Source organism: Nuphar pumila, chromosome 3 (assembly GCF_984573655.1).
Source record: "Nuphar pumila chromosome 3, dmNupPumi1.hap1.1, whole genome shotgun sequence".
In the NCBI taxonomy this organism is placed as follows: Eukaryota; Viridiplantae; Streptophyta; class Magnoliopsida; order Nymphaeales; family Nymphaeaceae; genus Nuphar; species Nuphar pumila.
In genome coordinates, this window is record NC_143251.1 from 28,312,343 (window position 1) to 28,338,797 (window position 26,455).

The following is a 26,455-nucleotide window of genomic DNA, read 5'->3' on the forward strand; positions in this document are numbered from 1 at the left end:
AAGACCGATTGGGATGTTAGCTTTTTACTGCTACCAAAATTACCTTGATTCGATGAGTGGTTGGAAAAAAATATCATCTGAAAGATAGATTGTTTCTCTTAAACATGCAAACAATGAACATAGGTGAGGATAATGAAGTCCACATAAAATTTTGCATAAAATATAGGTGAACTTAAGAAAGTTTGCATAAAATATGTGCAAACTTTCTAGAGTCTGCATAAAATATAAGAAAAATAACCATACTGCACGAAAAATATGACCTGTTTTCATAAATGCCCTGCAATTTTTGTTATTCTCCCGATGTCCAAAATCGCAAATACCTCACTTCACTATGACCTTTTTAACCCTTGCATGTATGGAACTAGCAAACTTCGCGACCTTTTTAACCCTCGCATGTGTGGAATTAGCAAACTTCATAACCTTTTAAACCCTCGCATGTGTGAAACTAGCAAACTTTGTACGATATATTGCTTTGTTCCTTGGGTAACACAAATAGCCACTTAAAAGGAGTTTCACACATATTTTCTTGTGGACATCATGAAGGTCGCTTAAAATTTATGTCTGAACTTCTTGTTAATCTTAAACTTTGGAACATCGTACATATGTTATGAAGTTCACAAATAATTTTATGTGAAGCTCGTTTTACTCTCAATCTTCAAAACATCGCAAAAAACTCATGAGGTTTGTACATATTTTATGAAATTCGCAAATAATTTATGTGCAAACTTTAGAATATCACATATATTTTATAAAGTTCATATATAATTTATGTGCAAACGTCATGAGTATAAAAACCAAAACACCGCATCCCAAAATCTTTTGGCAAAATTTTTTAGAGTTATCTACGGTCCGCAACCATTGGTCCCCAACTTGCTTTCCGATGGTGACTTTTTTGGCAACTATTCTGACATGACTTCATCCTCAAGTATCCCAAAATCTTCAACGGTGCTTTTCTCTGGTAAGCATATATTTAACAGATGCACCCATTATTTTTTTTTTAAACACAAATTTTCTCTATTTGTTTCGATGATTTGTATGCTTCTATTCCATCCTCTAGTATTGTTGTTTATATTTTGTGGATCTTGTACTATAAACATGGTATGTTGGCATAATGGTTTTTTTTTATTGTTTCCTTAACAATTTGGGTTTTTTGTCCGCATATACATGTTGCACGTTTGTTTACCTATATTACATGTCTTGGTATTGTAGAAAATTCTTAATTTATTTAATACAATCTACAAACTAAGAGGACTATGTCGGAGGGGTCCACACCCGGATTATCTTCTACTGTTAGTGCACTACTGAAAAATATGATCTGGCTCAAGAATAATACTATGAAACAAGGAGCTTGCTTAACACGTGGATAAAGAGAGAGTCACATCCAATGCCAAGAGTTTGGGTGTTCGACATTTTTTATAAATAAGGCACCCTTCATAAACTTAAAAATTATGCTCCAACACTCAACAAGAAATGGAAAGCAAGTTGGCCAAACAATAACTAGTTGTTTCACAATGTCCCATATATAAGAAAGAATGTCTAGAAAAAATTGAACGGTTTGTCGCTACAATCTTGTCTCTCATCCTAGAAATATCTAAAGAGCGGGAGGTTCACTTAATGGTAAAGAAGAGTAGTCAATTGGCTCGCTCAAATGTTGTTGCATACATGAATGCCCATATATATAAGCTTGGAGATGCGGCTAGCAACTGTGGCAGTGGCGAAATGAGGATGAAGGTACCTCGCCAAGTAGATAATGAAAAACCCCATGTGGCTATTTTGGATGTTGAAGGCGATGATCAGGCTGAGATGAAAAGTACACTGAACGATCGTAAGGGGGATTAACCTCACGAGTCAGAGCATCCAATCCTAGAGGAGGAAGTACAAGTTACAAAGAAGATGTTGTAGCAAAGAACAAAGTTTGGTGGTCCTCGACAGGTATCAATTATATATTTATCTTCTAGTTTCATTCAATGATTAAAATGTTATGTGTGTGTGTGTGTGTGTGTGTGTGTGTGTGTGTGTGTGTGTGTGTGTGTGTGAATCATAAACAATTATGTTCTCATTGATTCATGTATGTGTGAAACATGTTAGGATAATTAGTTTGATTATTGCAGTACAATTTGTAAATTGCTATATATATTTCGTAAAATGATTCATTTGACTTATTCTAATAAAATTAATTATGATTACAGGATCCTTAACTAAAAGATTTAAAAGATCCATCATTTATAATAGTTGCAAAATTGTTTCATTTTTACTTTTAAATTTGAGTGAAATTCAAACAAAATTTAGGTTAAAATCAGGTTAAATTCAGACAAAATTCAAGAGTCTAAGTTGAACTAGGACTCTAGTTAATTCCGTTATGAGTCGTAGACTTCATAGGAGATCGGATTTGGTGATTTTAGTTAAGGGTTGGTTCAAAAAACACAATTTTAAAATTGAACAACCTTCATTTTAGTTTTTTCAACTTGGAGAAGGTTCAAAATTTGATTGTTTTAAATTATTTGGGCTATGTTTTGGACTCAAACTAGGCTTTTTATGAGATCCAGAGGGTTTTTGTAACACTCCGATTTTTAAATTCCAAAATTCATGGATTTTTTTTGAAATGCCTTTAAATCTCTTTATAAAATTGCAGCAAAAAAAATAATCAGGACTAAAACTTGACGTGTTACTTCTCGTTTACAATCACATTCATACATGCATTTAATTCAAAAATCAAATACTTATAAATTGAATCAAACGTCCATACATGTCCAAATTAAATATAAATGTTCATTAACAAATTAAATCAAATATCAGAGTCTTTAAGCTATTTAAAATGCTCTCAATCCAAAATGTCAAAGGTTTGGGAAAGGTATGACTCAGTCCCCATCGCAACCTTTCGCCATCACACATGAACTCACTCACTTCCTAAAAAATATTAAAATTCATAGGATCAGACACAAATTATCTCAGTAGGGTACAGCTATATTGAACATATAACAAAAAATTTTATCAAAATTTCTTGCATTTAATATAATTAAATACAATAAAATCTAACATGTATTTCAAGTGCTTCATGTAAGCATACAATTGCAAAATTTATCATTTATTAGTCAATTATTTAAATTTAAACAATTATAAATACATGAACAATTAAAAATGCATGTACTTACCATTGCTGAAGCTATTCATATGCATGAACTGATTTATATCTTTAATTATCTTTTCTTTTTTAGATGATGCATGCCATGCCTTTCTAATGTACACATACTTAGGTTTCTCTTGTTAGCCCTGTGGGTATAAATATAGGCATATACCTAGATCAGGGCTACGGTGCAAGCGGTATTTCATACATAGGTGTCTTTGGTGTGGCCGGACACCGTTCATCAGTACAAGGTGAGGGATGACAATAGCAAGAAAAGCTCTCAACACCACCATCCCGATGCAGAGAATTTTTCTTATCTTCGTGGTTGGGGAGGAGAAACCTTTTGTGCTCAAAGACATATTTTCATGAAGTTATTTTTACCACTTGCCCTCTCCTTGCAAGCCCTTGCTTTAGTGTTAGATGTTTCACTTGTTTAAGTTAAATGTCTTACATGCAACATCGTACATGAATTCCTAAAAGCGGATTCGACCATTTCGGGGCCAATGGATGCATATTTAGAACATTGCATTCAATAACATGCTCATATTTCTTGCTTTGCAAAGATGCACACATAGATGTAAACAATATGATAAACTTTCATAACTTTGCATTCACCCATACATTCACATCGTCATCATCATTATCATCATCATCATCATCATCATCATCATCATCATCATCATCATCATCATCATCATCATCATCATCATCATCATCGTCATAGTAGTAGTAGTAATATGCATAAACATACAACATGGATAACATTTTAGCATTTGTCAATAAGTTTATAAAACAGACCTTACGGTCACTTAGCGAATGGCCATATAGGCGAGCATATTCATTCATTAAGCATTCAATTCATGCCTCATAGGTGGACATACAATTTCTAGCAGAAAGTCAACTTATGACAAAGTATATGTAGACTAACAATCATTTGTTATAGCACTCATGTTGATACGTAATTTACGCAAGCATTCTGGTTCCAAACTTGTGAAAAACTTATCTTTATCTGACTGTTACAAAGGCTAAAAAAAAATTTGTATTCAATGTTCAAAGCTAAATTTTTTATAGTTTGTAGAAATGTTTGTCAGCTTTCTGATGCCACAAACTATTTGTATAAATTCATCTGTATGAGAGAGTTACAAACGTTTTTGTGCAGACTTATACTTTTTTGTTTCGACTATCATAAAATAGTGCTCATTCTTTGAACAGAGATAAAAATTTCATAGTAGACGTAAAATTTTGTTATATTTCCAATGCAAAAAACCACTCATTAATACTCCTTCAGTTGAGGGAAATACGAGTAATTTATCACTTAGTGTTAGGCCAAAAATATGTAATAATGGGTATATGCATTCGGGTGGAGCCAAAACGGGCCACTCGAATTTATATTTTCAAAATTTTTTACATGAACTAAGCAAGAAAAATTATAAAATTTTAACTACACTAAACTAAGATAAACTACAATGGACAAATCTTATTTTTGCAGCCATTGGGTCGAAAAACAGACCTGTCTCACAAAAGGCTATTTTCTCATAAATAATTTTGGTAAAATTTGGATAAAGCATGGTGGGTTCATAATTTTTTTATGGAATAAAAATAAAAAACTCATGCTATTATTTCAGAGTATTCACATGCACATATACTACAATCTCCAATTAAATTTTGCATGCAAATAATTAGACATATCAAGATTTTTTGCTAAATTTATCAATTTTTTTTTTGAGAAACCTATTTTCTTATGAAATCAACCATAAAAATCATTCTAATTTTTATAGTACATCTATGTGAACATGAACTACTAATCCTAACTGAAATTTTCAGAAAAATAGTTGAGTAACACATGTATTTTGAAATTTTTATGGTTTTTACTTTTGAGAAATCAATTTTTAGAGAAAACAATTTTTAGAGAGGTTTTCTTTCGCAAACCCCTTTCTATCACATACTTCGATAGCCCTAAGACAAACCCATGTGTGGGAGGTACGGTTTAGAGTCTATACTTATAAAAAATCAAGAAATTTATGCTCAAAATTTTTGTTTTACATGTAGGGCATAGAACCCCTTGTTTTTTTTGGCAAAAATCAATTCTATGTGTGCGAAACCGAATTCCAAGCATGAACTGACCATCCAACATGAGCAACGACCTCACCCACAGACTCTTTTCACTCTTTATATGAACGTGGATGTCTCCCTTGTTGAGCCAAGGGTGAAAACACCAAGATTTTGGTGTGGAAAAAAGATAAACGAAGAGAGAGATTTTGGAGAAGGGGAAAAAGCTTAGAAAAAAACTAAGAACAACAAATAGGGAGGTGGTGCGAGCCCCTCCCAAGCTTATATAGGAGTTTATGGGAGGTCAAGGGCTGGATGAATCCCAACCCTTGATCTAAATCAATATCATTTATATAGGAGTTAATTAAAGGCTTTATGTTTATCATTTATTTATTTAATAACTATAAAAAATTTATGGGTATTACATTATTTCCCCCCAAAAAAGGAATTTCATCCTCAAAATTCAATATCTAATTAATGAATCTAATACGTATAATAATTTCTATTTTGAATTTATCAAATTCGATAATTAGATATTAAACTTTGAGGCTGATTTTTTTTTTGGAAAGAATAATGTAATACCCATAAATTTTTTATAGTTATTAAACAAATAAATGATAAACACAGAGGATTCATAACTATGTCGATAAATAACCTTAGTTAAATTTTGAGGATGAAATTTCTTTTAAAGAGGAAAGGATGTAAAACCCATAAATTTTTTATATTTTATGAGAAGCAACAATGAACTTAAGGCTAAAATATTATTCAAATATAAGCTAGAAATTTAATTATAATTCAAGTATTAATTGGGATTCAAAATAAATTTCAAGTTGAGAATTTATTCTGAATCAGGGTTTTGATTTTTATCGGATTTAATCTGAGTTTAAGTTGAACTTAACTAGAACTTAATTTGAGTTTTAATATTAGTCAGAATTCAAACTAAGTGTATATTTCAGTTTGGAGTCTTATTACATTTCGATTTCAATTTCTGAAGTTTTATTAATTTGAATTTTTAATTTAGAAATTTGAATTCAGATCAGAATTGGACTTAAATTTGGATTTACTAAATATATCTCGAATATAACAATTAGATTTGACTTTGATTCAGATCTAAATCAAAGACTTAATTTAATGTTAATTCAAGTTTAAAAAAATACAAAAAATATATTTTTGTTAAAATTGAATCTAGAATTTTAAATTTAATTTAGAAGTAATATGTGTGATTCTTCATAATATTTATAATAAATAAAATAATATTTTTTACAAGAAAAAAGTATAAAAATATAAATTAGCCTAAGAGGAATTATAAAAAATATCATACAAAAAATTAAAGTTTGACTCGAGTTGATTTAAGTGAAATTTGCATTTAGAATTGAATTTATAAAAAAGGTAGAATTTAATAAAATTAACTAGTAAATTTCATCAAAATAAAGTTGAATAGGATTTCAGACGAATTTATGATAAATTAATATGTATGTAATGTAAAATTGAATTTAGTGCATGGGTTTGAAATCTAATCTACAAAAAAAAATAATAGACTAGTCAACTTGCTTGCCAAGCAAGCAAGTTGACCATTTTGATTTTTTGAAAGAGCTTGGACCACATGGGTCAACCAACCCATGTATATAGCTTTAGGTAGTTTATATAATATGTATTCTATATTATATGTAAGAAAAAAATTAATGTAACCTAAGCTAACTAAAAAAAAAATACCAAGTCAACTTCCTTGCCAAGCATGCAAGTTGACAATGTTGGAAAAAGGAAAGGGGGGTCGACCCACCCTTACGGGGGTTCTACATGTGTAATACAACATATAGAATATATTGTATACAACCCTAATTAAGGTAGCTAAGAACATGAGTTGAAAAATCAAAGAGCAGCCCATGTTTGAAGTAATCATTGGGGATGTAGGAAGCCTCCAATGCCTTCTAGTTTGCCAAGAGACCCCATTAGCTCTTCAAGATGCTAACTTTGTACCTTCTTTCAATCAAAGGTGTGGATGTAGTACTTGGATTGAGTTGGCTAGGAACTCTTGGAAAGGTTTCTTGGGACTTTGAAGTTATGGAAATGGCCTTCAAGGATAAAGACAAATGGGTCACTCTAAAAGCTCAAGGTACTTAGATAAGCAATTAAGTGGACAACAAAGAGGCACTTAAACTCTTTAAAATCTCTCAATGTGCCGCTTTTTGTTTGGTCCACAAGATTGAAGAGGAGACAAATGAAACTCAAGAAGAAGACATTCATCCTGATATGGTCAAAGTACTTTAAGAATTTGAAGAAGTATTTCAAGAACCTAAGGGGTTGCCTCCTGAGAGAACCCATGACCATCAAATTGAGTTGGAACCTCATGCTAGACCAATCAATGTGAGCCCATATAGGTATGCAATATCTCAAAAATAAGCAATGGAAGGGTTGGTTAAAGAGATGCTTGAAAGTGGAATTAAAAAACCAAGCTCAAGTCCTGTAAAACCTGAGATTTTTCTTTGGTGATTAAAATTAATAAATGATGAGCTTTATCTACATCTATAATATAAGTGCAATTTCTTGGTTTTCTTGAAATTCTTTAATTTTTTTATTTTCTTGATTTTGAATTATTATGAAATTAAGTTTCAAGTTATGAAAAATATTACAAGAATAATTATAAAATTTAAAATATGTGGACTAAACAAGAAAGTAAATGATTTGTATATGTTTAGATTATGGATATTAGATTTTGATCTAAATCCTAGCATTCGGGTCCAATATAGATTTTGACCTTAAATAAGTTAGTGGATCTAATTAATGATATTTAGATCTAACTCAATCAGGTTTGATATAATCCATAATATTTGAATATAATTAGGGATGAATTGGGTTAGATATAACTCATGATATTTGGATCCAATATTATTGGATTTGACCCATAGGGTGGGACACTCTGAACGTCAATATTGTTTTGACAAAAATTTTGGTTGATTGGTGTCTCACCTATTAAATCAAAGTTGACCTTGACATTTTTTATTTTAAGGGCATCAAAATTGATTATCTACACACCCAAATTGGTGTCAATTTGAGTATTTTATCATCAATCAAAGTTCATGCCTAATTATAAGTAAAAAATCAATATTTTTAGCATCAACTAAATTTTCTTATTGATCCGTGTGCGTACGATTAAATCTAAGATCATCACGATGATCTATATTTTAAGAGCTATCGAAACGACTATTTAAATATCAATTTTTTTTAGTCTTTGGGTTTGTAAGCCTCACGAAAGGTTACCATAATACTAGAACCGAAGACAGGGTAAGAAGTCCCCACATTTATTCTCTAGCTTAATTAATTTTAAAATTTAAAGGGTTAGAACTCATAATTTATTTATTTTATTTTATTAATAAAAAAAATTAATAGATATTAACCTCTTATATTATAGGTGTAGCTCTTGTCCAAGTTCATCTATAAATAGAGACCCTCGTGAGGAAGATTAAAGGTTAATTCTCCTTCCCTCTCTCATTCTCATTAGAGTTCTCTAATCTCTCTCTCTTTCATCTTCTTCTTCCTTCTTCTTTCTTTCTTGGAGCTTTTTAATCAACCATTAAAGCTCTTCAAAGGTTTAAAGACGAGAGACGAGGTCATTCTACGTTTGAGAACTCGATTAAGGTAAGTACATCAATCACATAGATATAGATCTATTCTAAATGCATGAAATATACTTAGGGATGATTTTTAGATCTAAATCAACGACGATCAGACCTTAAAACACCTCTCTAAGATTGATTTTCAATTTAGAGACATGTTTTGGTATATCCATGTCACCATAGAATCAAACGAAAAATGATTTTTAAAACAGGACAATTTTCAGGCTTTTAATGTGAAAAACGATTTGGAAAAAACTTGTTTCCTATTATTTGTTAGATCTTATTGGTTTTAGTATGTTAAGATGTTAATATTAGGTTATACTAATGAAATATTTGTTTTATAAGTTCTAAAAATTTGATATATGCTTGAATCCATGTTCTCGTATGCAAAAGTTATTTTTTAATAAGGTTTTGGCAAAAATGTCTTAGGGTTTTGATGTTTTATGATAAAGAAAGATATTCATGCACATAATCACATAATTGTCTCATGGAGGTCAGGCTCATGGTGTGAACTGCGAGTTGTTTGAATGGGCCAAAACAAACTTGCTTATGGAATCTCTTGTGGGGAGATTGGGCTTATGAGCCCAAGTGTGTGTTGTGAGCACATGTAATTTAATTAATGAGTCTAATAATTAAATAACACCCATGACCCATTCAGATGAGGTCCATTGGACCGAGAACCACTTTGGAGAGAGTGGGGGTACACCCAACTGGTTGACCATTTTTTGGTTTTAGAAAGGCAATGATGTCTTCCTTGGTCCCTAGACTTCAGTCATAAGGGGCCTGGAGTACTAGGTGTCCTAGATGGTATGTCCAAAATCTCTATAGAGTAAAAAGTGATTTTATGCTAGACCACTAAGAGTTTCTCTCAGTCACAGACCGCTCCAGTAGAACCTTCGTGGAAGGTTGTAGATTCTCCAATTCAATGAGGTTAATATAATACATAGCAAAATAAACCTCTCATTGGATTAGTTGAATCGAAGTTAGGAACCCATAAGTGTACATTCGGGAGGGAGGAAAAGTAGAATAAAAGAAATCAGAATAAAATTATTGAAATATTTTAGTTTGTACATAAATTGTTATTTCATTGGCATAATGCATTATAGCATGTTTATTCTAAAATATGAATGCAAGCATGATTAATTATGTAGATGTAAATTGTGTTTAGTTCTGATATATTATGTTGCATGATTTAGATGTTATCTGAAAAAGTATCAATGCTTATTTCTGTAATTGAAATATTTGTGTTCATATGTTTTGGTGATTATCTACTGACGTTATGGTCTAATACCTCTCACTACAAGAAAACTGTTAATTAGTGACAGAAATTTGTGACAGATTTTTTCCATCGCAAATTTGCGACAAATTAGCTAGAGAAAACTTTCTTCATGAATCCGTCGCTAAGTAGCGACAGATTAGCGATGAAAGTTGTTTTATTGCTAATCTGTCACTAATTAGCGATGGATTAACGACAACAAATTTTTCGTTGCTAATTCTCAATACAAGAAAACATTTTAGAGAGGGAATTTTTCCGTCGCTAATCCGTCGCTAATTAGCGATGGATTAGCGACGAAAAAATTCTGTCGCTAAATCCCTCGCTAATTTTCGATTTGAACCGAGCGCGAAATTTTCTCTCTCTCCCTGTTTGAAATTTAAATCGACCGCGCTCGATTTAAATCGACTTCGATGATGCAAAGTGAGCACTATGCAAGTCAATTCATGGTGGACATCGATGATGCAGAGTGATTGCTGGAGGACGGCGACGCCGGTTCATGGAGGACGACGACATTGGTTCACGGAAAATGATGATGTCGGTTTACGAAGGATGGCGACACCGAAGAGCATGTCGATTCATGAAGGACGGCGACGCTTGAGAGCATGTCGGTTCACGAAGGACGACGATGCCGGTTCACGGAGGATGACAATGTCGGTTCACGGAGGACGGTGACATCGGAGAGCACCGGTTCACGGAGGACGGTGACGCTGGTTCACGGAGGACAACGACGCCAGAGAGTACCAGTTCATGGAGGACGATACAAGTCCGGCGACGAGGCAGAGCGATCGTTCTGTGCAATGCCCGTCAGGCGCGGTATAAGTCCGGCTTATTGCTGTCGGAATACCGCCTGACAGGGATCAAATTTTTTTTTTTTAAATTTAGTGACAGATAATGTTCGTCGCTAAGCTGTCGCAAATTAGTGACAGAATTAATGACAGATAAGTTTTTTCGCTAATTAGGGAGCAAAAATTTGTGATGGCCTCTATCCATCGCTAATTTGTCGCTAAACTGTTTAGCGACAAATTAGCGATGGATAGAGGTTGTCGCTAATCCACGATTTTCTTGTAGTGTCTACTTATAATATTTCAGGTAATGAGTAAGTTGGTGGGTGATAATAGGAGGCTCGGGGTGGTACTAAGAGGGTCATAATTCTTTAAGGCTATTGAGAGGACTTGATTTATATTATTAGTTGATTTATTTAAGTCCTATAAATTTTGATCATGGTTAAGACTAATGTTTGATTTTTTTTAATGCAAACTATGGTTTGATTGAGTTATTCTAGTCTTATATGTGTGTTGTTGCCGTAACCCACCAAATGCTTGAACCGTATTTAAAAAGAGTTTTCGTTATGTTCTTAAAAATTGTGTAAAAGGGTTTTAAAAAGAAAATCTAACATTTTGGTTTCAAAAATTGGGGTGTTAGAGTCTTGGGGTTGCCTTCTAAGAGAACCCATGACCATCATATTGAGTTAGAACCTCATGCTAGACCAATCAATGTGAGGTCATATAGGTATGCAATATCTCAAAAAGAAGCAATTGAAGGGTTGGTTAAAGAGACGCTTGAAAGTGGAATTATAAGACCAAGCTCAAGTCCTTTCTCTTCGCCGATATTACTAGTCAAGAAAAAAGACAAGTCATGGAAGTTTTTTATTGATTATAGAGCATTAAACACCATAAGCATTAAGGACAAACATCCCATGCCCATTATAGAAGAGTTATTAGATGAGTTATATAGAGTGACACACTTCACCAAGTTAGACTTGAGGGCCAGATATCATCAAATAAGAATGGCCGAAGAGAATATATTCAAGATATCCTTTAGAACACATTATGGCTAATAGGAGTTTCTTGTCATGCCATTTGGTTTGACAAATACTCCAACAACATTTCAAAGAGAAATGAATGACATATTTAGACCTCTACTTTAAAAGTATGTCTTAGTATTCTTTGACGACATACTCGTATATAGTAAGACTTGGTTGGATCACCTAGAACATGTGAGACATGTATTAAAAATATTGAGGGAAAAGACATTCTTTGCGAAGAGGTCTAAGTGTGTCCTTGGGATACAACAAGTCATTTACTTAGGGCACATTATCTCACAACATGGGGTACAACCAGAATCCTAACAAAATACAACACATGCTTGAATGGCCAGTACCCAAGACTACCAAAGCCTTAAGGGGTTTTTTAGGGGTAACAGGTTACTATAGGCAGTTTGTGCAAAATTATGGAATAATAGCTGCCCTTCTCACTTCACTACTAAGGAAGGATGCATTCTTATGGACTCAGGCATCCCAAAATGTTTTTGAGAAGCTTAAAATGGCAATGACTAGTGCACCGGTTCTAGCTCCTCCGATTTTTTCGAATACATTTGTAATTGAAACATATGCTAGTGATTATGGTGTTGGAGCAAAATTAATGCAAGAGGAGCATCATATAGCCTATATGAGTAAGGTCATATCAAAGCGAGTCCACACTATAAGTACTTATGATAGAGAAATGTTAGCCATAGTCTTAACAATTGAGAAATGGAGACCATATGTCTTAGGGAGGAGGTTTATAGTCAGAACTGACCTCAACAAAGATGAATAGTCAAGTTGCAAAGCTATGATTTTGATTTGGAATACAAGAAAGAGTACATAACCACGTAGTAGACACACTATCCACACTTAACACACTTAAGGAAGGCGAAAAGCACCGAGAAGAGTCATTTCCCTTTGAGGACAAAGGATAAAAGAAGCGTGGTGGAATGATGCACCGCACATGCACAATGCACGGGCGTGCACACGAGCACCACACATGAGTGTCGGGCACATGAAAGCCACACAGGAGCGCAAGCACCACCTGCAGTGCGTGCTCATGCACCATGCACACCACGCAGCTCGCACCCATGGGCATGAGCACCACCTCAGCAAGTTGTTGCAAGTTCAAAAAACTAGAAGCTTCGGCCAACTTCCACCAAATCCAATTATACTAGTAGGTTGCCCAAACCACTAGGGGCCCACGGTTTTGTAACCACTCTACCTTGGCAGACCTTTATAAGCCAAGGTATAATAAGAGAGGGAAACTTTTGTTCATTTGAGATTTTTCTAAGGAAATATAACTTATGAGTTGTGGGAAATTGTCCTCTTTTTGCTTGACTTAGAATTTAAGTGGTGGGATTCTTGGTGAGCTCAAGATGCTTGGGCCAACTTGTCGATCTTGAGGATCCGACGAGTTTGGAGGAGATCACTTGGATTGAGGTCAAGTGTTTCATTCTCACATCCAAAAAAACATGGAAGAATTCTGGCATTGCACACCAAGGTGGACCGACATGAAGAAATTCTTCCATACACGGATTCATGGCGACCATTTGCACAGAAAATTGGTGGTGTTTCATCCATTGGGCACCAACCTAATTATCTGATGAGTGACCCAATCAAATCCTTAAGTGAATTGAGGTTTCTTGCACACTTCTTAAAAGAGACCGAATTCTCATATGTCGACATGAACGAGTTGGAGATGACAAGAACGGCAATCCTTGTGTTTCTTGACTGATCAAGCCACTCGAAATGCCAACCGGCTGAAGAGAGGTTTTTGGCTCTTGCAGTAGATGCACATCTGCAGCCTCAAGCCTTGCGGTGAAGTCCGGAATGGGCTAAGGTAAACCCACAGGCCAGGATTGTTTTGGAGAAAGTAGTTCCTGCAAAATTATTGTTTAGGTGCAATCTCGAATATGCACGAATTGAATTGAAGAACGCGCAGGCTGAGAACTCAGTCATTCGTGTGCCTCTTGCTCTGCCGCACACACTGTGCTGCACAGTTGCAAGACTGTGCACAGTTGGCGCAGCGCAGCACAGGTGCACGATAATGGGGTTCCACGATATAAATTTACAAAGCAGCGCATAGATCCCCGTGTGCATTTTCTTAAAATTTTCAGCATTATTTCAATACAGCATAAGGTCCTACGTGACCAAGAATTACCCTTTGCTAAGGCTTGTAAGTAGGGTTTTCAGACCTAAAGTTTTGAAAACTTGTAACACTAGCCTAAGTGCTAGACGAAACCCCTTCTTAGCCAATTTTGCATTTTCTTGTTCAAGCCACTCTTTTAAAGCTGGATCATCTTGTAAACTTCTCGAGGGCACTACGATCTAGGGCTAGGGTGCAAGAAAATCGTAGTCATTTTGGCCTTTTTTTTTGCATACACATTCCGCACATCCTACACTTAGCACAATATGCACTACCTACGAGCCTGAATCAAGATCCATCTACATGGGACCCAACACATGAAGAAAGGCGGTAGAAATGGGGCTGAAGAGAACCCCCGACCCAAGCAAAACAAAGGTTTCTTAGTGGAGTTACCTCATAAAAGAGGCAACTATGGGGATGGTTAAGACACCAGTAGAAATGCACTTCTGGAACATGACTGAGAGTTGGAAAAGCTTCGTAGTTTGGTTGATGAGATGCACTAAGGACCAATCATTCAAAGCCATCTAATTCATATAAGCCGATATAAGATGAGGAACACCCAAAAAGTCATCAAGTATCCCCATCTTTTGAGCCAGAGGAAGGATGTTCTATAACGACATCTGAGGAATACAAGATACAGAGCGAGAACGACGAGAAGGAAAACCAGATGGAGGACAAGAGGAAAGGAAACCAGAGAAGAAGGAAGAGAAAGCCAATGCTAAGGAGAAGGCAGTCAAAGGAGATACGATGAAAAGGATAAAGGGAAAGCCTACACTGATGCAGAGTGTGGGGGATCCAACACAACAAGGGAAGAGGTCGTCACTCCAAGAAAGAGGAGGCCGACGGAAGGAGAGGGAAGATGACATCCCGACCCTTCAGGAGAGGAGTTTTCTCACCACAATATATTGCAACCTGAGATAGATAAAGAAAAGGAAGATGAATATATATATATATATATATATATATATATATAGAGAGAGAGAGAGAGAGAGAGAGAGAGCTGATTGATCCATACATACAGGAACTTGATTTTGTTGAGAGTAAAGTTATATTTTGAGAAAAAATGCTGGAAAATGTACTTTTGAAGCGCCGTTAAAATACCTTTTTTAAAATATCGGGTGCATCCCTTGAGGCCTTAGATACACAAGCCCTTTTTAACGCTTTTACGTGCTTTTCCACACTTTTTGCATTTTTTGCTGTTTTGGGGTGCTGACCGTCCATCACGCGCTTGTGATGGACGGTCAACATGATTAAGCATGGGTTAAGCAGCTATTAATCAAGCAGCTAGAATTTTTCTGTATATATATATATATATATATATATATATATATATAGAGAGAGAGAGAGAGAGAGAGAGAGAGAGTTGCTCCTACTTAAAAGTTTTAAGTTTTCATTTAAACAGGTTTCACTAATTTAAAAAATAAAAGAATTTTCATCAGATATTGGTTATTTATGTAAATTTTTTCATTAAAAAAATCATGATTTTTTTTTGTTTGTCAAATCTTAGCTAAGATTCATACAAAAACTATGATATCATAAAAAAAAATCTCCAATTGAGAAACCCAAGTCAAGCCAAATTAGTAAATATAAATCGATTCAAATCAGTGATCAGATCTCTTAGTGGAGGTCTAAACTAAGCCACTCTGTACTTTTTGAGCTTTGGGTGACGAGCCATGATGAACCATAATTTTTGGACAAGCTTTACGACCCCCTTATCTCTCTCGATGTAGATATTGTAGTTTAGTGCAAAACAGAGTTGCTCTATAAGAATTTAAACGATGTAAAAAAAAAATTTGTTGTTTATGTTTATTTTTGTATTGCTGGTATTTATGTTGATTTTCAGAGCACAAATATTGGGAGACAATTTCTTATTCTAAATTTAGGAAAGAAAGATTTGGTTTTTTTCTTTTCCTATCACATATTAACCTTTTCATGCATTGCTGCAATTCAAAAGCTTTTGTTTTTAAGTTGATTTTTGAAGCATTTGCTTTAGACATCTCCATCAACTGAGGTGATTTTGGTTTGAAAGAGAGAGTTTTTTATGACACTAAAAGCAAATTAAGCCCATGTATAAGAGAAGCTTGATAAGTGGGCAGATTGGAACCTGTTTCATTGCCAAAAGTGTGTTTCTAATATAATTCACAAAAAATGCAGCATTAATAAGATGAGTTTCAAGTTATTGTGATCAAATAAGAAGTCTCACACCACACTAAAAATAAGGTCTCTTAAATTTTTTTCATAACAAAAGTTTGCTAAATTTTTGTCCACACAAGGTATAGACACCCATTTTTTGATCAAGATATTTTTCACTCAAAAACCCATGTTTCAACTTACTTCAAAATAAGGTTGACTTCAATCCAAATTTTGCCTTTAAAATTATCCTTTTTAGTTTTTTTACTAAAAAAAAAAATTTAAAAAGGTTTTCAACTTTTTAACTGGTCAAAAATCAAGTCATCAGACATCACATCAAGATCAAAAGTTATAGCCAAAACAAGTTTTCTGTGGCTATCATCTTACCTTTTCTAGATGTGTCGTCAAGAATATGCATTATCAGAATTTAAAATGCTCTAATTGCATATCATATTGGTTCCTTGAATGAACTTTTGTTGCCATTTCTTAAACTAATATTTATTACTTGTTTCTTGTTAATAAATATGAACAGCTCGTTTTAAGATAAAAAACAGTTATGCTAAAATGGACTTTGCTCATCTGGCAGAGGCAGCACCTTGTAAATATCACCAAGTTGATTGGGCGTCAGTTCAAAACCCACGGAGGGTATTCCCAACTGCAAGGTCCAAGCTGAGCGTACTCCCCAGTGGGCAATAGAAAGATTCTACCAACCGAAGGCCCATCAATGCACGGCCAGTGATGGGAGGTTTCCTTTGGCCTAGCCAAAAAAGAAAAAACTAAAAAAAAAACAATAACCAAGGTATGCAAGGTATGCAGTAAATGAACAACATTATAACAAGAGAACAAAATTCATTAAAATAAAACATAAGAGGGAGTTAGATTAAACTTGATGATTATAGAATAATATTACTATGGCAAAAATTGAGAGGGTATAAACTCTAGGGAGATTGGGATCTGACTTGAGAGGATTGGAATTGGACGTGTGATGGTTTGATCTTAGATGATAATGGTAGATGAGAGTTTTGGGTGCTCATATATTGGTAGCCTACTGGGCATGTGGGAGGGAGATATGGGAAATAAGATGTGCAACTCGTGGCTCAGCTCATGTTCGGCTTGTAAAGAGCTTGTTTAAACTTGTTAAATAGGATCGGCAAGCCCAAGCATGAACAACTAATGTATGGCTCAACTCAACTCATATAGCCTTGTTAATTAATAATAAATATATTTTATATCATAAAATGAAGATGGTTCAAGTGTTTGGTTTGCAACCAATAGGTTTAGAGTTCAAATCCTATTACTTACAAGTTTGAAACAATTATTTATTTTGTAAATGCGCTAGTTTGAGCTTGCTTAGGAGGTTTAGGTTCAAATTATATTATTTCTAATATAAAAATTATATTATTTCTAATATAAAAATTATATGTAGGGTTTATATTTGTTACAATAGATTGTACCTGCAATCTAGTTTGAATCTCATGATGCGAGTTGTTATGATATAATATAATCTCATAGATGTGTGAAGCATGCTCAATTTAGTATGAATAGACTCTCAGATCATGTTTTTTGGCAAAAAAAAACATGTTTTTATGAATTAAAAAATTTGATGCCTGGCGATCCAAAAAGTTAGTTTTCACTAAAAAAGCATGTAGATCACATCTATGATGTGAGAAAAAAACCAAACAAGGGGGTTCCGTCCAATTTTTTAGGTTAATTGCACCTGCAATTGATTATAGCAAATCTTAACTTATATATATATATATATATATATATATATATATATCATCACGCATGCAAATAAAAAAATGAGCCAAGCTTGAACACCCTATGTTCTGTTTATTGGTTCGGCTCATTAACGAGACTTAGAAGAGCAATTAAAGTAATTGGCTTCCACGTGGAGGGTGCTTGAAAGTAAATACATGGTGAACATGAGCTTCCTTCAAGACAAAGATTCTTGAGGTTCCAAGTTCTAACCCCTTGGTGGAGGTTTACTATCCTCAACTTGGTTATAAAACAAAAAAAAAATTATATAACAGAGTAATGGCCAGGTGCCTGATGCTCTTGGTGCCCATTACTTACTGAGCTTTGGAAAGATTGTTTCTATTTTTTCTAAAATCTTACCATGGGATGTGATTTACATGCTTGATTTTATAAGAATCGACTTTTGGATTGCCCAATTCCAATACCAAGTTAGGTTTTTATAAGATTCAAAAATCAGTGGTCTATAATTTAAAAAATATTCAATGCTTAATTTTTTTTTTTTTAAACATGATTCAAGTGTGATTTCCTAGCAAATCGATCGCGCAGAATACATCTTGGGGTCAGATTTTTGAAAAACAACTTGAAAATCCCTATCCACTATTAGCAGGCACGCTGTAGGCCCAAAAAGCATCAGGCACCTACCCATTCCTCTATAACAGATTGTTCTGTATAGAGAGAATGATAAAAATGTCTAAAGAAAATGGGGATGGAGAATTTAGTTGAACAAGAACAGGGTGAGCTCCTCGTTGGGCAGAAGGGAATTCAAGGTTTTACCAACCGAATGCTTCCCAATGAACACTGGGTTTCTTTGGCCTTGCCAAAAGGAAAACGAGATTAATGTATACACGTACAAAATAAAGATACATAAGGCAAAAGAGATAGAGAGGAGTGGTATAATATATAAGCTAAGTAAATGCGGACATATTGAAATATGCAGGGATTATCGATCCCTGGACGCAAAGTAGACAGGATATGCCATATGCATACAAATTACAAAATCCAGAGAGAGAGAGAGAGCAATGAAAAAACAGATTAGTAGGTTTTGAGCTTCGAGTTCCCTTCCTGAAATTTAAAAAGAAACAAATCGAGCCTTTAGGTCGATGAGCTCTGCATCCCATCATTCCTCTCGGTTCTGAAAACCCACTTCCCCACCTCACAACCGCCGTCCGATCTTCTCCAGATGTGTCCGAATCCTTCTTGGCTTGGGTGATCCCTTTGCCCTACTACCCACCTCCCCAATCTCTCTTAATTCCTCATATTCATGTGAGTTTTCGCCTCCAAACAACCCCCAACAGAGAGAGCGCGCGCAAGAGAGAGAGGGTCTAGTCCAGTCATGGATGGGGGTTCTCTTGATTCGAACCCACAATCTAGCTTGGAGGAGGAAGCCAAGAAGAGAAGCATGGATTGCGTCTACTTCCTTGCATCTCCTCTGACATGCATCAAGGTTCCAATTTACTATACGTTCTGTTCTTCTCTCTCTCTCTCTGGTTTCAAAGATACCCTTTTGCTTATTTGCTGTATTGGTGTGAGTATTGCTGGATATCTATCTTATCTTGGTTATCCTTGAACCCCTTCTGATTATTTGTCGTGTGGATGTGGGTGTTCTTGGAATCTTTTTTTTTTCCTGTTGCTTTGTTGCTAATTTTTTCATTTGGCACAATGGTTGTCTTTTATCTTCCTGTCTGGTGTCTTCGGTTTTGCTGAGAAACCTGAGGTACAGTGCTGTGGAACTGATCCCTTCCTAGATACCCTCTTCATAAGATGGGCTCTTGTGAGTTGTTTTGTGAAGGTTTATATTAATTGCTTTTGTTGGTATTCAAGATTTTTGTGACCCATGTGATCTGTTGCCATGGTTGGTTGGGGTTGAAGCTTTTGAAGCATCATCGGCGGGCCTTGCCCCATGTTCATGGGGTCGGTTTCGGGAGTCCTGTTTTGGTCGAAGTTTCTGAATGAGAAAGAATGTTTGATACATTAGTTGCTTAAGTCCCCAAGATGGCAATGCTTTGATGGTCTCCTAAATAAGTTTCAGTGTTTTGGGTGTGAAGTCTCTCTGAACGGATAGAACCTCATGGATATCTCTTATGCAACAGCACCTTTTCTTTAGGTGACAATTTATCTCCTTGCATAGTTCTGTCTGTTTCATCCAATGCTTTCTATATGCCTGGGGAATAATCATTTATGTTTGTTTTGGTGCACCCATTGCAACAGAAAAGTGGTGAACCTATCCTAGGTTATTGCCCTATGGGAGCCTTCATAACTAATTCATACTATGGGAATGCAAGCTTTTCAATCCTGTTTTATTTCATGTTCATCTCAATGTGTTCTTTATATACCTAGTTTAGTGACTTAAGGGATAGGATCGTTAATCCTTGTGACTGCAAGGTAGTACTGCCTATGTCAATTTTACCACCAGGTTTTTCTAAAGCAGAATTGTCAGTCAAAGAAGCAGGAGCGGGAAGTGATAGCGGAAGCGGGAAGCGAGACACTTCTAAAATTTTAGTAAGTGGAAAGCGAAAGAGAAGCACACATGTAATTATATTTTTTTCTAATTTATCAAAATATAAGATTTATGTTATCATTGACAAAATAAAACATGAGTAGATAACATTAAAGCTAATCTATTAGTCTCAAGACTGAATCATATATGCAAGTGTAACTATTTAACAAATGTATCCTGTTGCTTGTATTTAATAAATAATACACGTATCTCCAACATACTGAAAATGCTATCAAAGATGCCAACCCCAACTCTTTTTTTATTATGTTATCACACTTACAAAAATGATAATAATAATAATAATAATAATAATAATAATAATAATAATAATAATAATAACAATAACAATCAGAATTCCATGATAACGATCAGATTTTCTTTTTCAATTCCATGAATGCAACTAATTTTTTTATTTTGCAATCTTTTACTCCCCCTTCCAGTTAAGGTAGCTTCCTACTGTTGTTCTGCCTTTCAGATGATTCATTTCAAGGATATGAAAGATGGATTAGGAAAAGCCAGATCATAAAACAAAGCATTCATCAACTTGGGAAAAAAATACAGATATGTGCCTATATCTGAAGCAGGCTGACTGTGTTCAGAGTCTTCAGAATTTGCATGCATTGGAATAAAACAATTTGGCCTTATAGATTCTACAAGCAGTTACATGGTAATACTCCATGCATGCAGCAATTCAAGAAACAATGAGAAGAGAAGCAGACACTACATGTAAAATTATCACCGTGACTTTCCCTAAAAAAATCACTATTACAAAATGAGAGAGAGAGAGAGAAGACCGAGTGAGAGAGAGAGTACCTGAGGACACCAATTGCCAGAGGTCGGTGGAGCTCATCGGACGTCGGTGGAGATCACAGGCGGTTGGAGATCGTAGAGAGAGAGAGAGAGAGAGAGAGAGTACCGGAGGACACCCATTGCCAGAGGTCGGTGGAGGTCACCGAAGGTCAAAGATCATAGAGAGAGAGAGAGGATTTATGAATGTAAGAAAACCCTACTCGATTTGGGGCTTTTTATCACAAATTTTATAAAATGACCATTTTTCCTTTTTTAAAAAACTCGGTTTCTTTTATTTTTTGGTAAAAAGCAATTAATAAAGGGTAAAAATGTCCAAGCTCAAAAATATCAGGAAGCACGATTCCCAATTCTAGGAATCGTGATTCCTTTAAATGGGAAGCAAGCTTCCCATTTTAAAGGTGTGCTTCCCTGTGCATTTTGGGAGCACCGCATTTCGCGCTTCCGAAATGTGTTTTGGGGCTTCCCCGACACTAATAGTCCCTGGTCTAAAGCTCCTTTTGGGAAAAATTTCTGCAAAGATTGTTCTTCCCTTCATTATCACCTTTTTTGTGTGAAATGTTGGGTTATTGGTATGATGCTTTGCTTAATGGTCTCCAGCAACTCCTTGAACTATTTTGTTCGAAAGCCATGGGAGTAGGGGCTTCTTATCAGGGCCTCTTTCTTTGGAAGAATACTGCTTGTTTTTATGTTTTGAAAAATCTCTCTTCATATTAGTTACTTAAAAGGGTTAAAAGCAGACGATCCATGTCCGCACTGCTTTTTCTGATAACTGATTAAACTTAATATCAGTTAATTGACTAATTTCCTCACATTCAGCAATATCAGAAATTATATAGCATTTTTCTACTTATCCAATTAATTATTTTAATTTTTGACTTTGGGATATTTGCTGCAACGTTTACTAGAAATGTCTCTAAGATGACTTTAATTCTCAGGGAGCTGATTGTGAATTTCGTCATAGTGAAAGTGCGAGAGTTAACCCAAGAGATTGCTGGTTTTGGCTGAACGGTAACTGTTTGAATCCAAAATGTGCTTTTAGGCATCCGGTAAGAACCTATTTCCATCTTCTACTATGTTAATTTTTGTTCGTATTCTATTGTCATTATTGCATTTCCTCTTACCATCTTGCATGCTTTTGGTCAAGAAAATAGGCTCTAGGTTGTCCTTATGACCTCATGGTCACTGCTGTTCTTGTGCCAGTGCATTTCTGAACTTCATTACACATTCTTATGAAAATTCGATATTATTGTTGTTAGACTCAGCGCCGAGGCACTTGGTCCTGGTTGACCTTCCTCTTGCCCGAGTTAAGTTAGCTGAATTGTGTGTCAAATGCTTGTAAGTAATAACTGATATTGTTTGACCCTAGGCTTGAACTCAATCCTGATCTGGTCAGCAAATCTTGAAAAGTGCATCGCTGTATGCTTTGGTTCTGTACTTTGGCAATGAAATGCTTGAATTATGATCATAAATTAAAGGAGTTCTCATATTTGAACAAGTATCTACATGTTGCCTTGCTGTTCCTTTCTGTACCTGTTTTTTATTGTGTTTATTGATTGGTCTGTCTGCCTTTTGTCCAGCCACTTGATGGATTTCATGGAATTTCGGCAACACCCTCTTCGAGTGTATCTCAAACCTCTTTACCACCTGCAGCACAAGCACAATTTCCTCCAAACGCAACTGGTCCTTACCACGCTGCTTGTTACACTTCTAACAGACAAAAAGTCCCTTGCTATTATTTCCAGAAAGGGATTTGTTTAAAGGGTGATAAATGCCCTTTTACACATGGTTCACAGCCTACAGGTGATTCTACTTTGCTGCAGACAGCAAAAACTGTTCCTGCTCCAGATTCTCAACCCATTAAGAAAACCATGAATGGAACTGAAAATTCAATTCTGCAACAGAACCCTCCTCAAGTCACAGTGCAGCCAGTGGAGGTACCTCCAGTAGTAAAAGCTAATGCAAAAACTGGACCTTCACCTTCTATTGGGACCACAGCTAAAAAAAATAACACACCCATTAACAAGGTTGATGAGTTCATGAGGCCCACACAAGCTACTATGTTGGTCAATAGTGGAAATGCCTTAAGTAAGCCTCGAATCCACCAATCACAGTCACAAGATGGCCGGTTTCAAAATGGTAAGGATGTTGATGAGTGCTTAGGTGAATCTTCTCCTGGCTTTGATGTTCTTGTAGATGATGATGTGGAAGAAGACTTTGATGTAGATGTGGAAAGAGCCCCAGGTCATGGTGTTACGCATGGGAATTCCCTGAGGGAGGTTGATTACATTGGGTCCGGCCTGGATCTTCTTGGTGAGTTGGACACTGAGCATGAGTTTGGTTCTTATGATGTATATGGGCGGAAACAAGATCAGTTTGGATGGGAGCCAAACCGTACTTCCATGGAGCTGATTCTAGAGAAACCATCCTTTGAAGAAAGAAGCTGATGCTGAGAGAAGAAAGCCATGATCTGACAGATGGTCTGGATTTGCGTCATCGTCTCTCAAAGCGAAGAAGGGTTAATGGATTAGGAACCATTTCTAGTTCAAACGATCATGGAGATTTACACAGGAGGAATGATAAGTTCGTGGAGGATCGATATAATAGGCATTCTCATCAGGAACAGTTGCAGCATCCTAGCACTGAAATCTCCATAAGTAAGCGTCTTTGTGGCAGAATAAAATTCCCAGGAAGTCACTCACCAAACAGGTCTTCCGAACCATATTTGGATATGGAGACTAACCTGAGGAGAATGAGGGGAAGTTCATCTCCAACCAGGCCTGGAACATATCAGGTAAGACACAATGACAAGGTAAAAGGAAGGCTGAACGAGGGTGTCGCTTTTGAGGGAAAAGGTTTTGGATCAACTGCTAGTAGAAGCGAGGAGAGGAAAGTAGAACCTTTGAGTTTTGCTACGCCAAAAAGCCTTGCAGAGTTCAAGAGTGCAAAGATTTCTGAAACTCGTGATGAATGGAAATCCTCTTCCGTGAATAGACAAGCACTGAAGAGTCAAGTTGTCCATGGGGAAGAAGAGAGAAACTTGGGGCTGAGAAACTGTTCAAGCCAGGACTCGAGTGCTTCACTTTCATTTGAAGGCCCAAAACCTCTTAGTGAGATCCTAAAGAGAAAGCGAGAAATGGGTTCTGGAAACAGCATTGATGAAGGGACGCAAACAGAGAAACCTGATGGGAACTCTAATGTTACAGATTTGCAGACCCCCATGGTTCAGCTTTCAGAGCTCCACAAAGAAGCTAAGAGTATCCATAGTCCCCCCAATGCAAATCAAGGGACATTGTATTCAACAGATGTCCACTCATTTCAAAATGGTGAATTGCCTGCAGAAACAGACTATAATGCCCAGGAAGAAGATGCATCGATATTGGAGTCTGATGACCAACTTGTGGAAAATCTGGATAGGAACAGAGAATCAGAAGATGGGGGGATTGAAGGAAGAATCTGTGGAGTCGAAGAAAACCCAGATGCAGAAGATGAATACTTGGATGAAGATGGGGATGACTTTGCAAGAAAGTTGGGTGTAATGTTTTCCTAAGTTGATCATTTTGGCAAGGTTGGACGAGCCTGGGGCCGCTGTTCATTTGTTGGAACTTCACCTAAATGTTTCAGCGTGTCCCCTGTAGGAAAGCAAGAGTTTGTAGGATCTATGTAACATAAGAGGGGTTTCTTGTATGTTCAACTGCTTGGGAGCTTACAGGCACCTGAAAGGCAAGCAGAAGTTGCTTCAATTGCTTTACAGTTTTAGCCTGTTTCCTTTGGGTTTTTTATTGCATTACATTGAATTATTTCCGACCATCACATATTCATCGTAAATCAAGATATTGTTTGGGTCATTATGTGTCATCTCTCTCTCTCTCTCTCTCTCTCTCTCTCTCTCTCTCTCTTGGCTACTTAGGGCAGTTATTAAAATTTCAATTTCTTACTACTAAAGAGTAGTAGAAGACTCCTCCCTGAAATTTCAGTCAGAACGAGTCCCCGGGGCATGGCTTCTGCCAACAGTGAGCTATAAGAGTATGTTTGATGGCTCGTCCCGTGCATCGCACGGGATGAAAAAGATGCCAAAAACATGATTTTTATCAAACATTGGACGCAGCGGACGACGTTCTGTGCATCTGTCACATTCATTAACATGTGTAATTTTTGATCTACCTCCTCCCTGTTACAAAAGGAACAAGAACGGAGGGAACAATTAAAAAAAAAGCATCAATGGGCATGCCGTGCCCGTCGATGCGTATATCACCATTGATTCATTTCAACAGCAGGCGACCTTCGCAAGCTACCGGAGGAGCGGCGAGCTGTGCTCCTTCCTTGGTGTTGGGGAACCGGGAAGCTTCTCCTCCAACTGTCTCCGGTCATCGGATGATTCAAGTTGTGGTGGTGGTCGGGCCACCGTCGCTTCTCCTGTAGGGGGGATAGCGACACTGTCGCGCATGGTGACGCAGATGTGGGGGTTCTCCATGGTCTGATGGGAAGACGAACAGGGGCCGTAACAGAGCAGAGGGGAGCGGCTGCGGTCCAAGAAAGATTCGTGTGAGAGTGCTGAGTTTTTTACGTTTTTTTGATGTGGGTATTTAACCAAAATGGTTTTTGAAGATGTTGGTGGCCACCCTTTGTGTTATGAGATGTGAACCAACGAGTTTTAAATTGTGGGTTTTATTTGTTCTTAGTTATTTTTCACAATATTGAGAGAAAACAGATGTTTACTTTCTTCATGTTTTGTTTGGTGTAGATGGGCAACTAGAATGATAGTGAAGATTACGGTGGCTTTGTTCATATTTATCCTATGGAGAAGTCTTAATCCTGTGTCCTTTTCTTCTTAAGTTATTTGGGTTTGTTTGGGTGTAATGGGTTTGTGCCAAAATTTGAACCTTCAATTTTGTGAAATTCAGTTTCTAAAGACTCTTATTGCTTAGTTCTGGTGCAAAATTGTTTTAAATAGATGACTCATGGGATTTGTGTTTCGAGCAAAGAACCATGGAGTGTATTTACTGAATATTGTTGCAAAGAATCATTTGTTGCAGTTTGTGAAAATCTAAATCTTAACCCGTCCATTTTACTAGGTCTCCTTATTGTGTCTCTTCATTCGTGCATATACTGGTAGCCATGTAGCAGTGGTTTCTCTCCTACATCAGACTAATTTCGAGTGATGGGCAGTCTGTTTCTTTGCTATATTGGATGGCTTGTATATCAGCTGTTGGAAATACCCAATCTTAGTATTTTAGGTCAGGAAGTTTG

The 26,455-nt window shown here is 36.1% G+C and overlaps 2 protein-coding genes and 1 long non-coding RNA gene across 5 annotated transcripts; 2 read left to right on the forward strand and 1 right to left on the reverse strand.

The window, feature by feature from the left end:
- Positions 1–2,768: 2,768 nt before the first annotated feature.
- On the reverse strand, positions 2,769–21,308 carry LOC149842422 (uncharacterized). Of its 2 annotated transcripts, none has more exons than XR_016431069.1 (3): positions 21,212–21,308; positions 16,739–16,900; positions 2,769–2,907 (listed from the first exon to the last, which is right to left on the reverse strand). It is a non-coding gene; the product is annotated as an uncharacterized LOC149842422 (long non-coding RNA). The 2 variants fall into 2 exon arrangements; XR_016431070.1 differs by having other exon boundaries at positions 16,739–16,919; positions 21,212–21,259.
- On the forward strand, positions 18,955–25,053 carry LOC149842423 (zinc finger CCCH domain-containing protein 32-like). Of its 2 annotated transcripts, none has more exons than XM_090001433.1 (3): positions 18,955–19,345; positions 22,144–22,254; positions 22,786–25,053. In XM_090001433.1, exons 1-3 carry the CDS (start codon positions 19,235–19,237, stop codon positions 23,650–23,652), a joined length of 1,089 nt encoding a protein of 362 aa, XP_089857559.1. In that variant the 5' UTR covers positions 18,955–19,234; the 3' UTR covers positions 23,653–25,053. The 2 variants fall into 2 exon arrangements, with proteins under 2 accessions (XP_089857559.1, XP_089857558.1); XM_090001432.1 differs by lacking the exon at positions 18,955–19,345 and adding an exon at positions 21,296–21,393.
- Positions 23,652–24,755, forward strand: LOC149842424 (zinc finger CCCH domain-containing protein 32-like). The gene has a single exon (XM_090000659.1). It carries the CDS (start codon positions 23,652–23,654, stop codon positions 24,753–24,755), a length of 1,104 nt encoding a protein of 367 aa, XP_089856785.1.
- Positions 25,054–26,455: the final 1,402 nt, after the last annotated feature.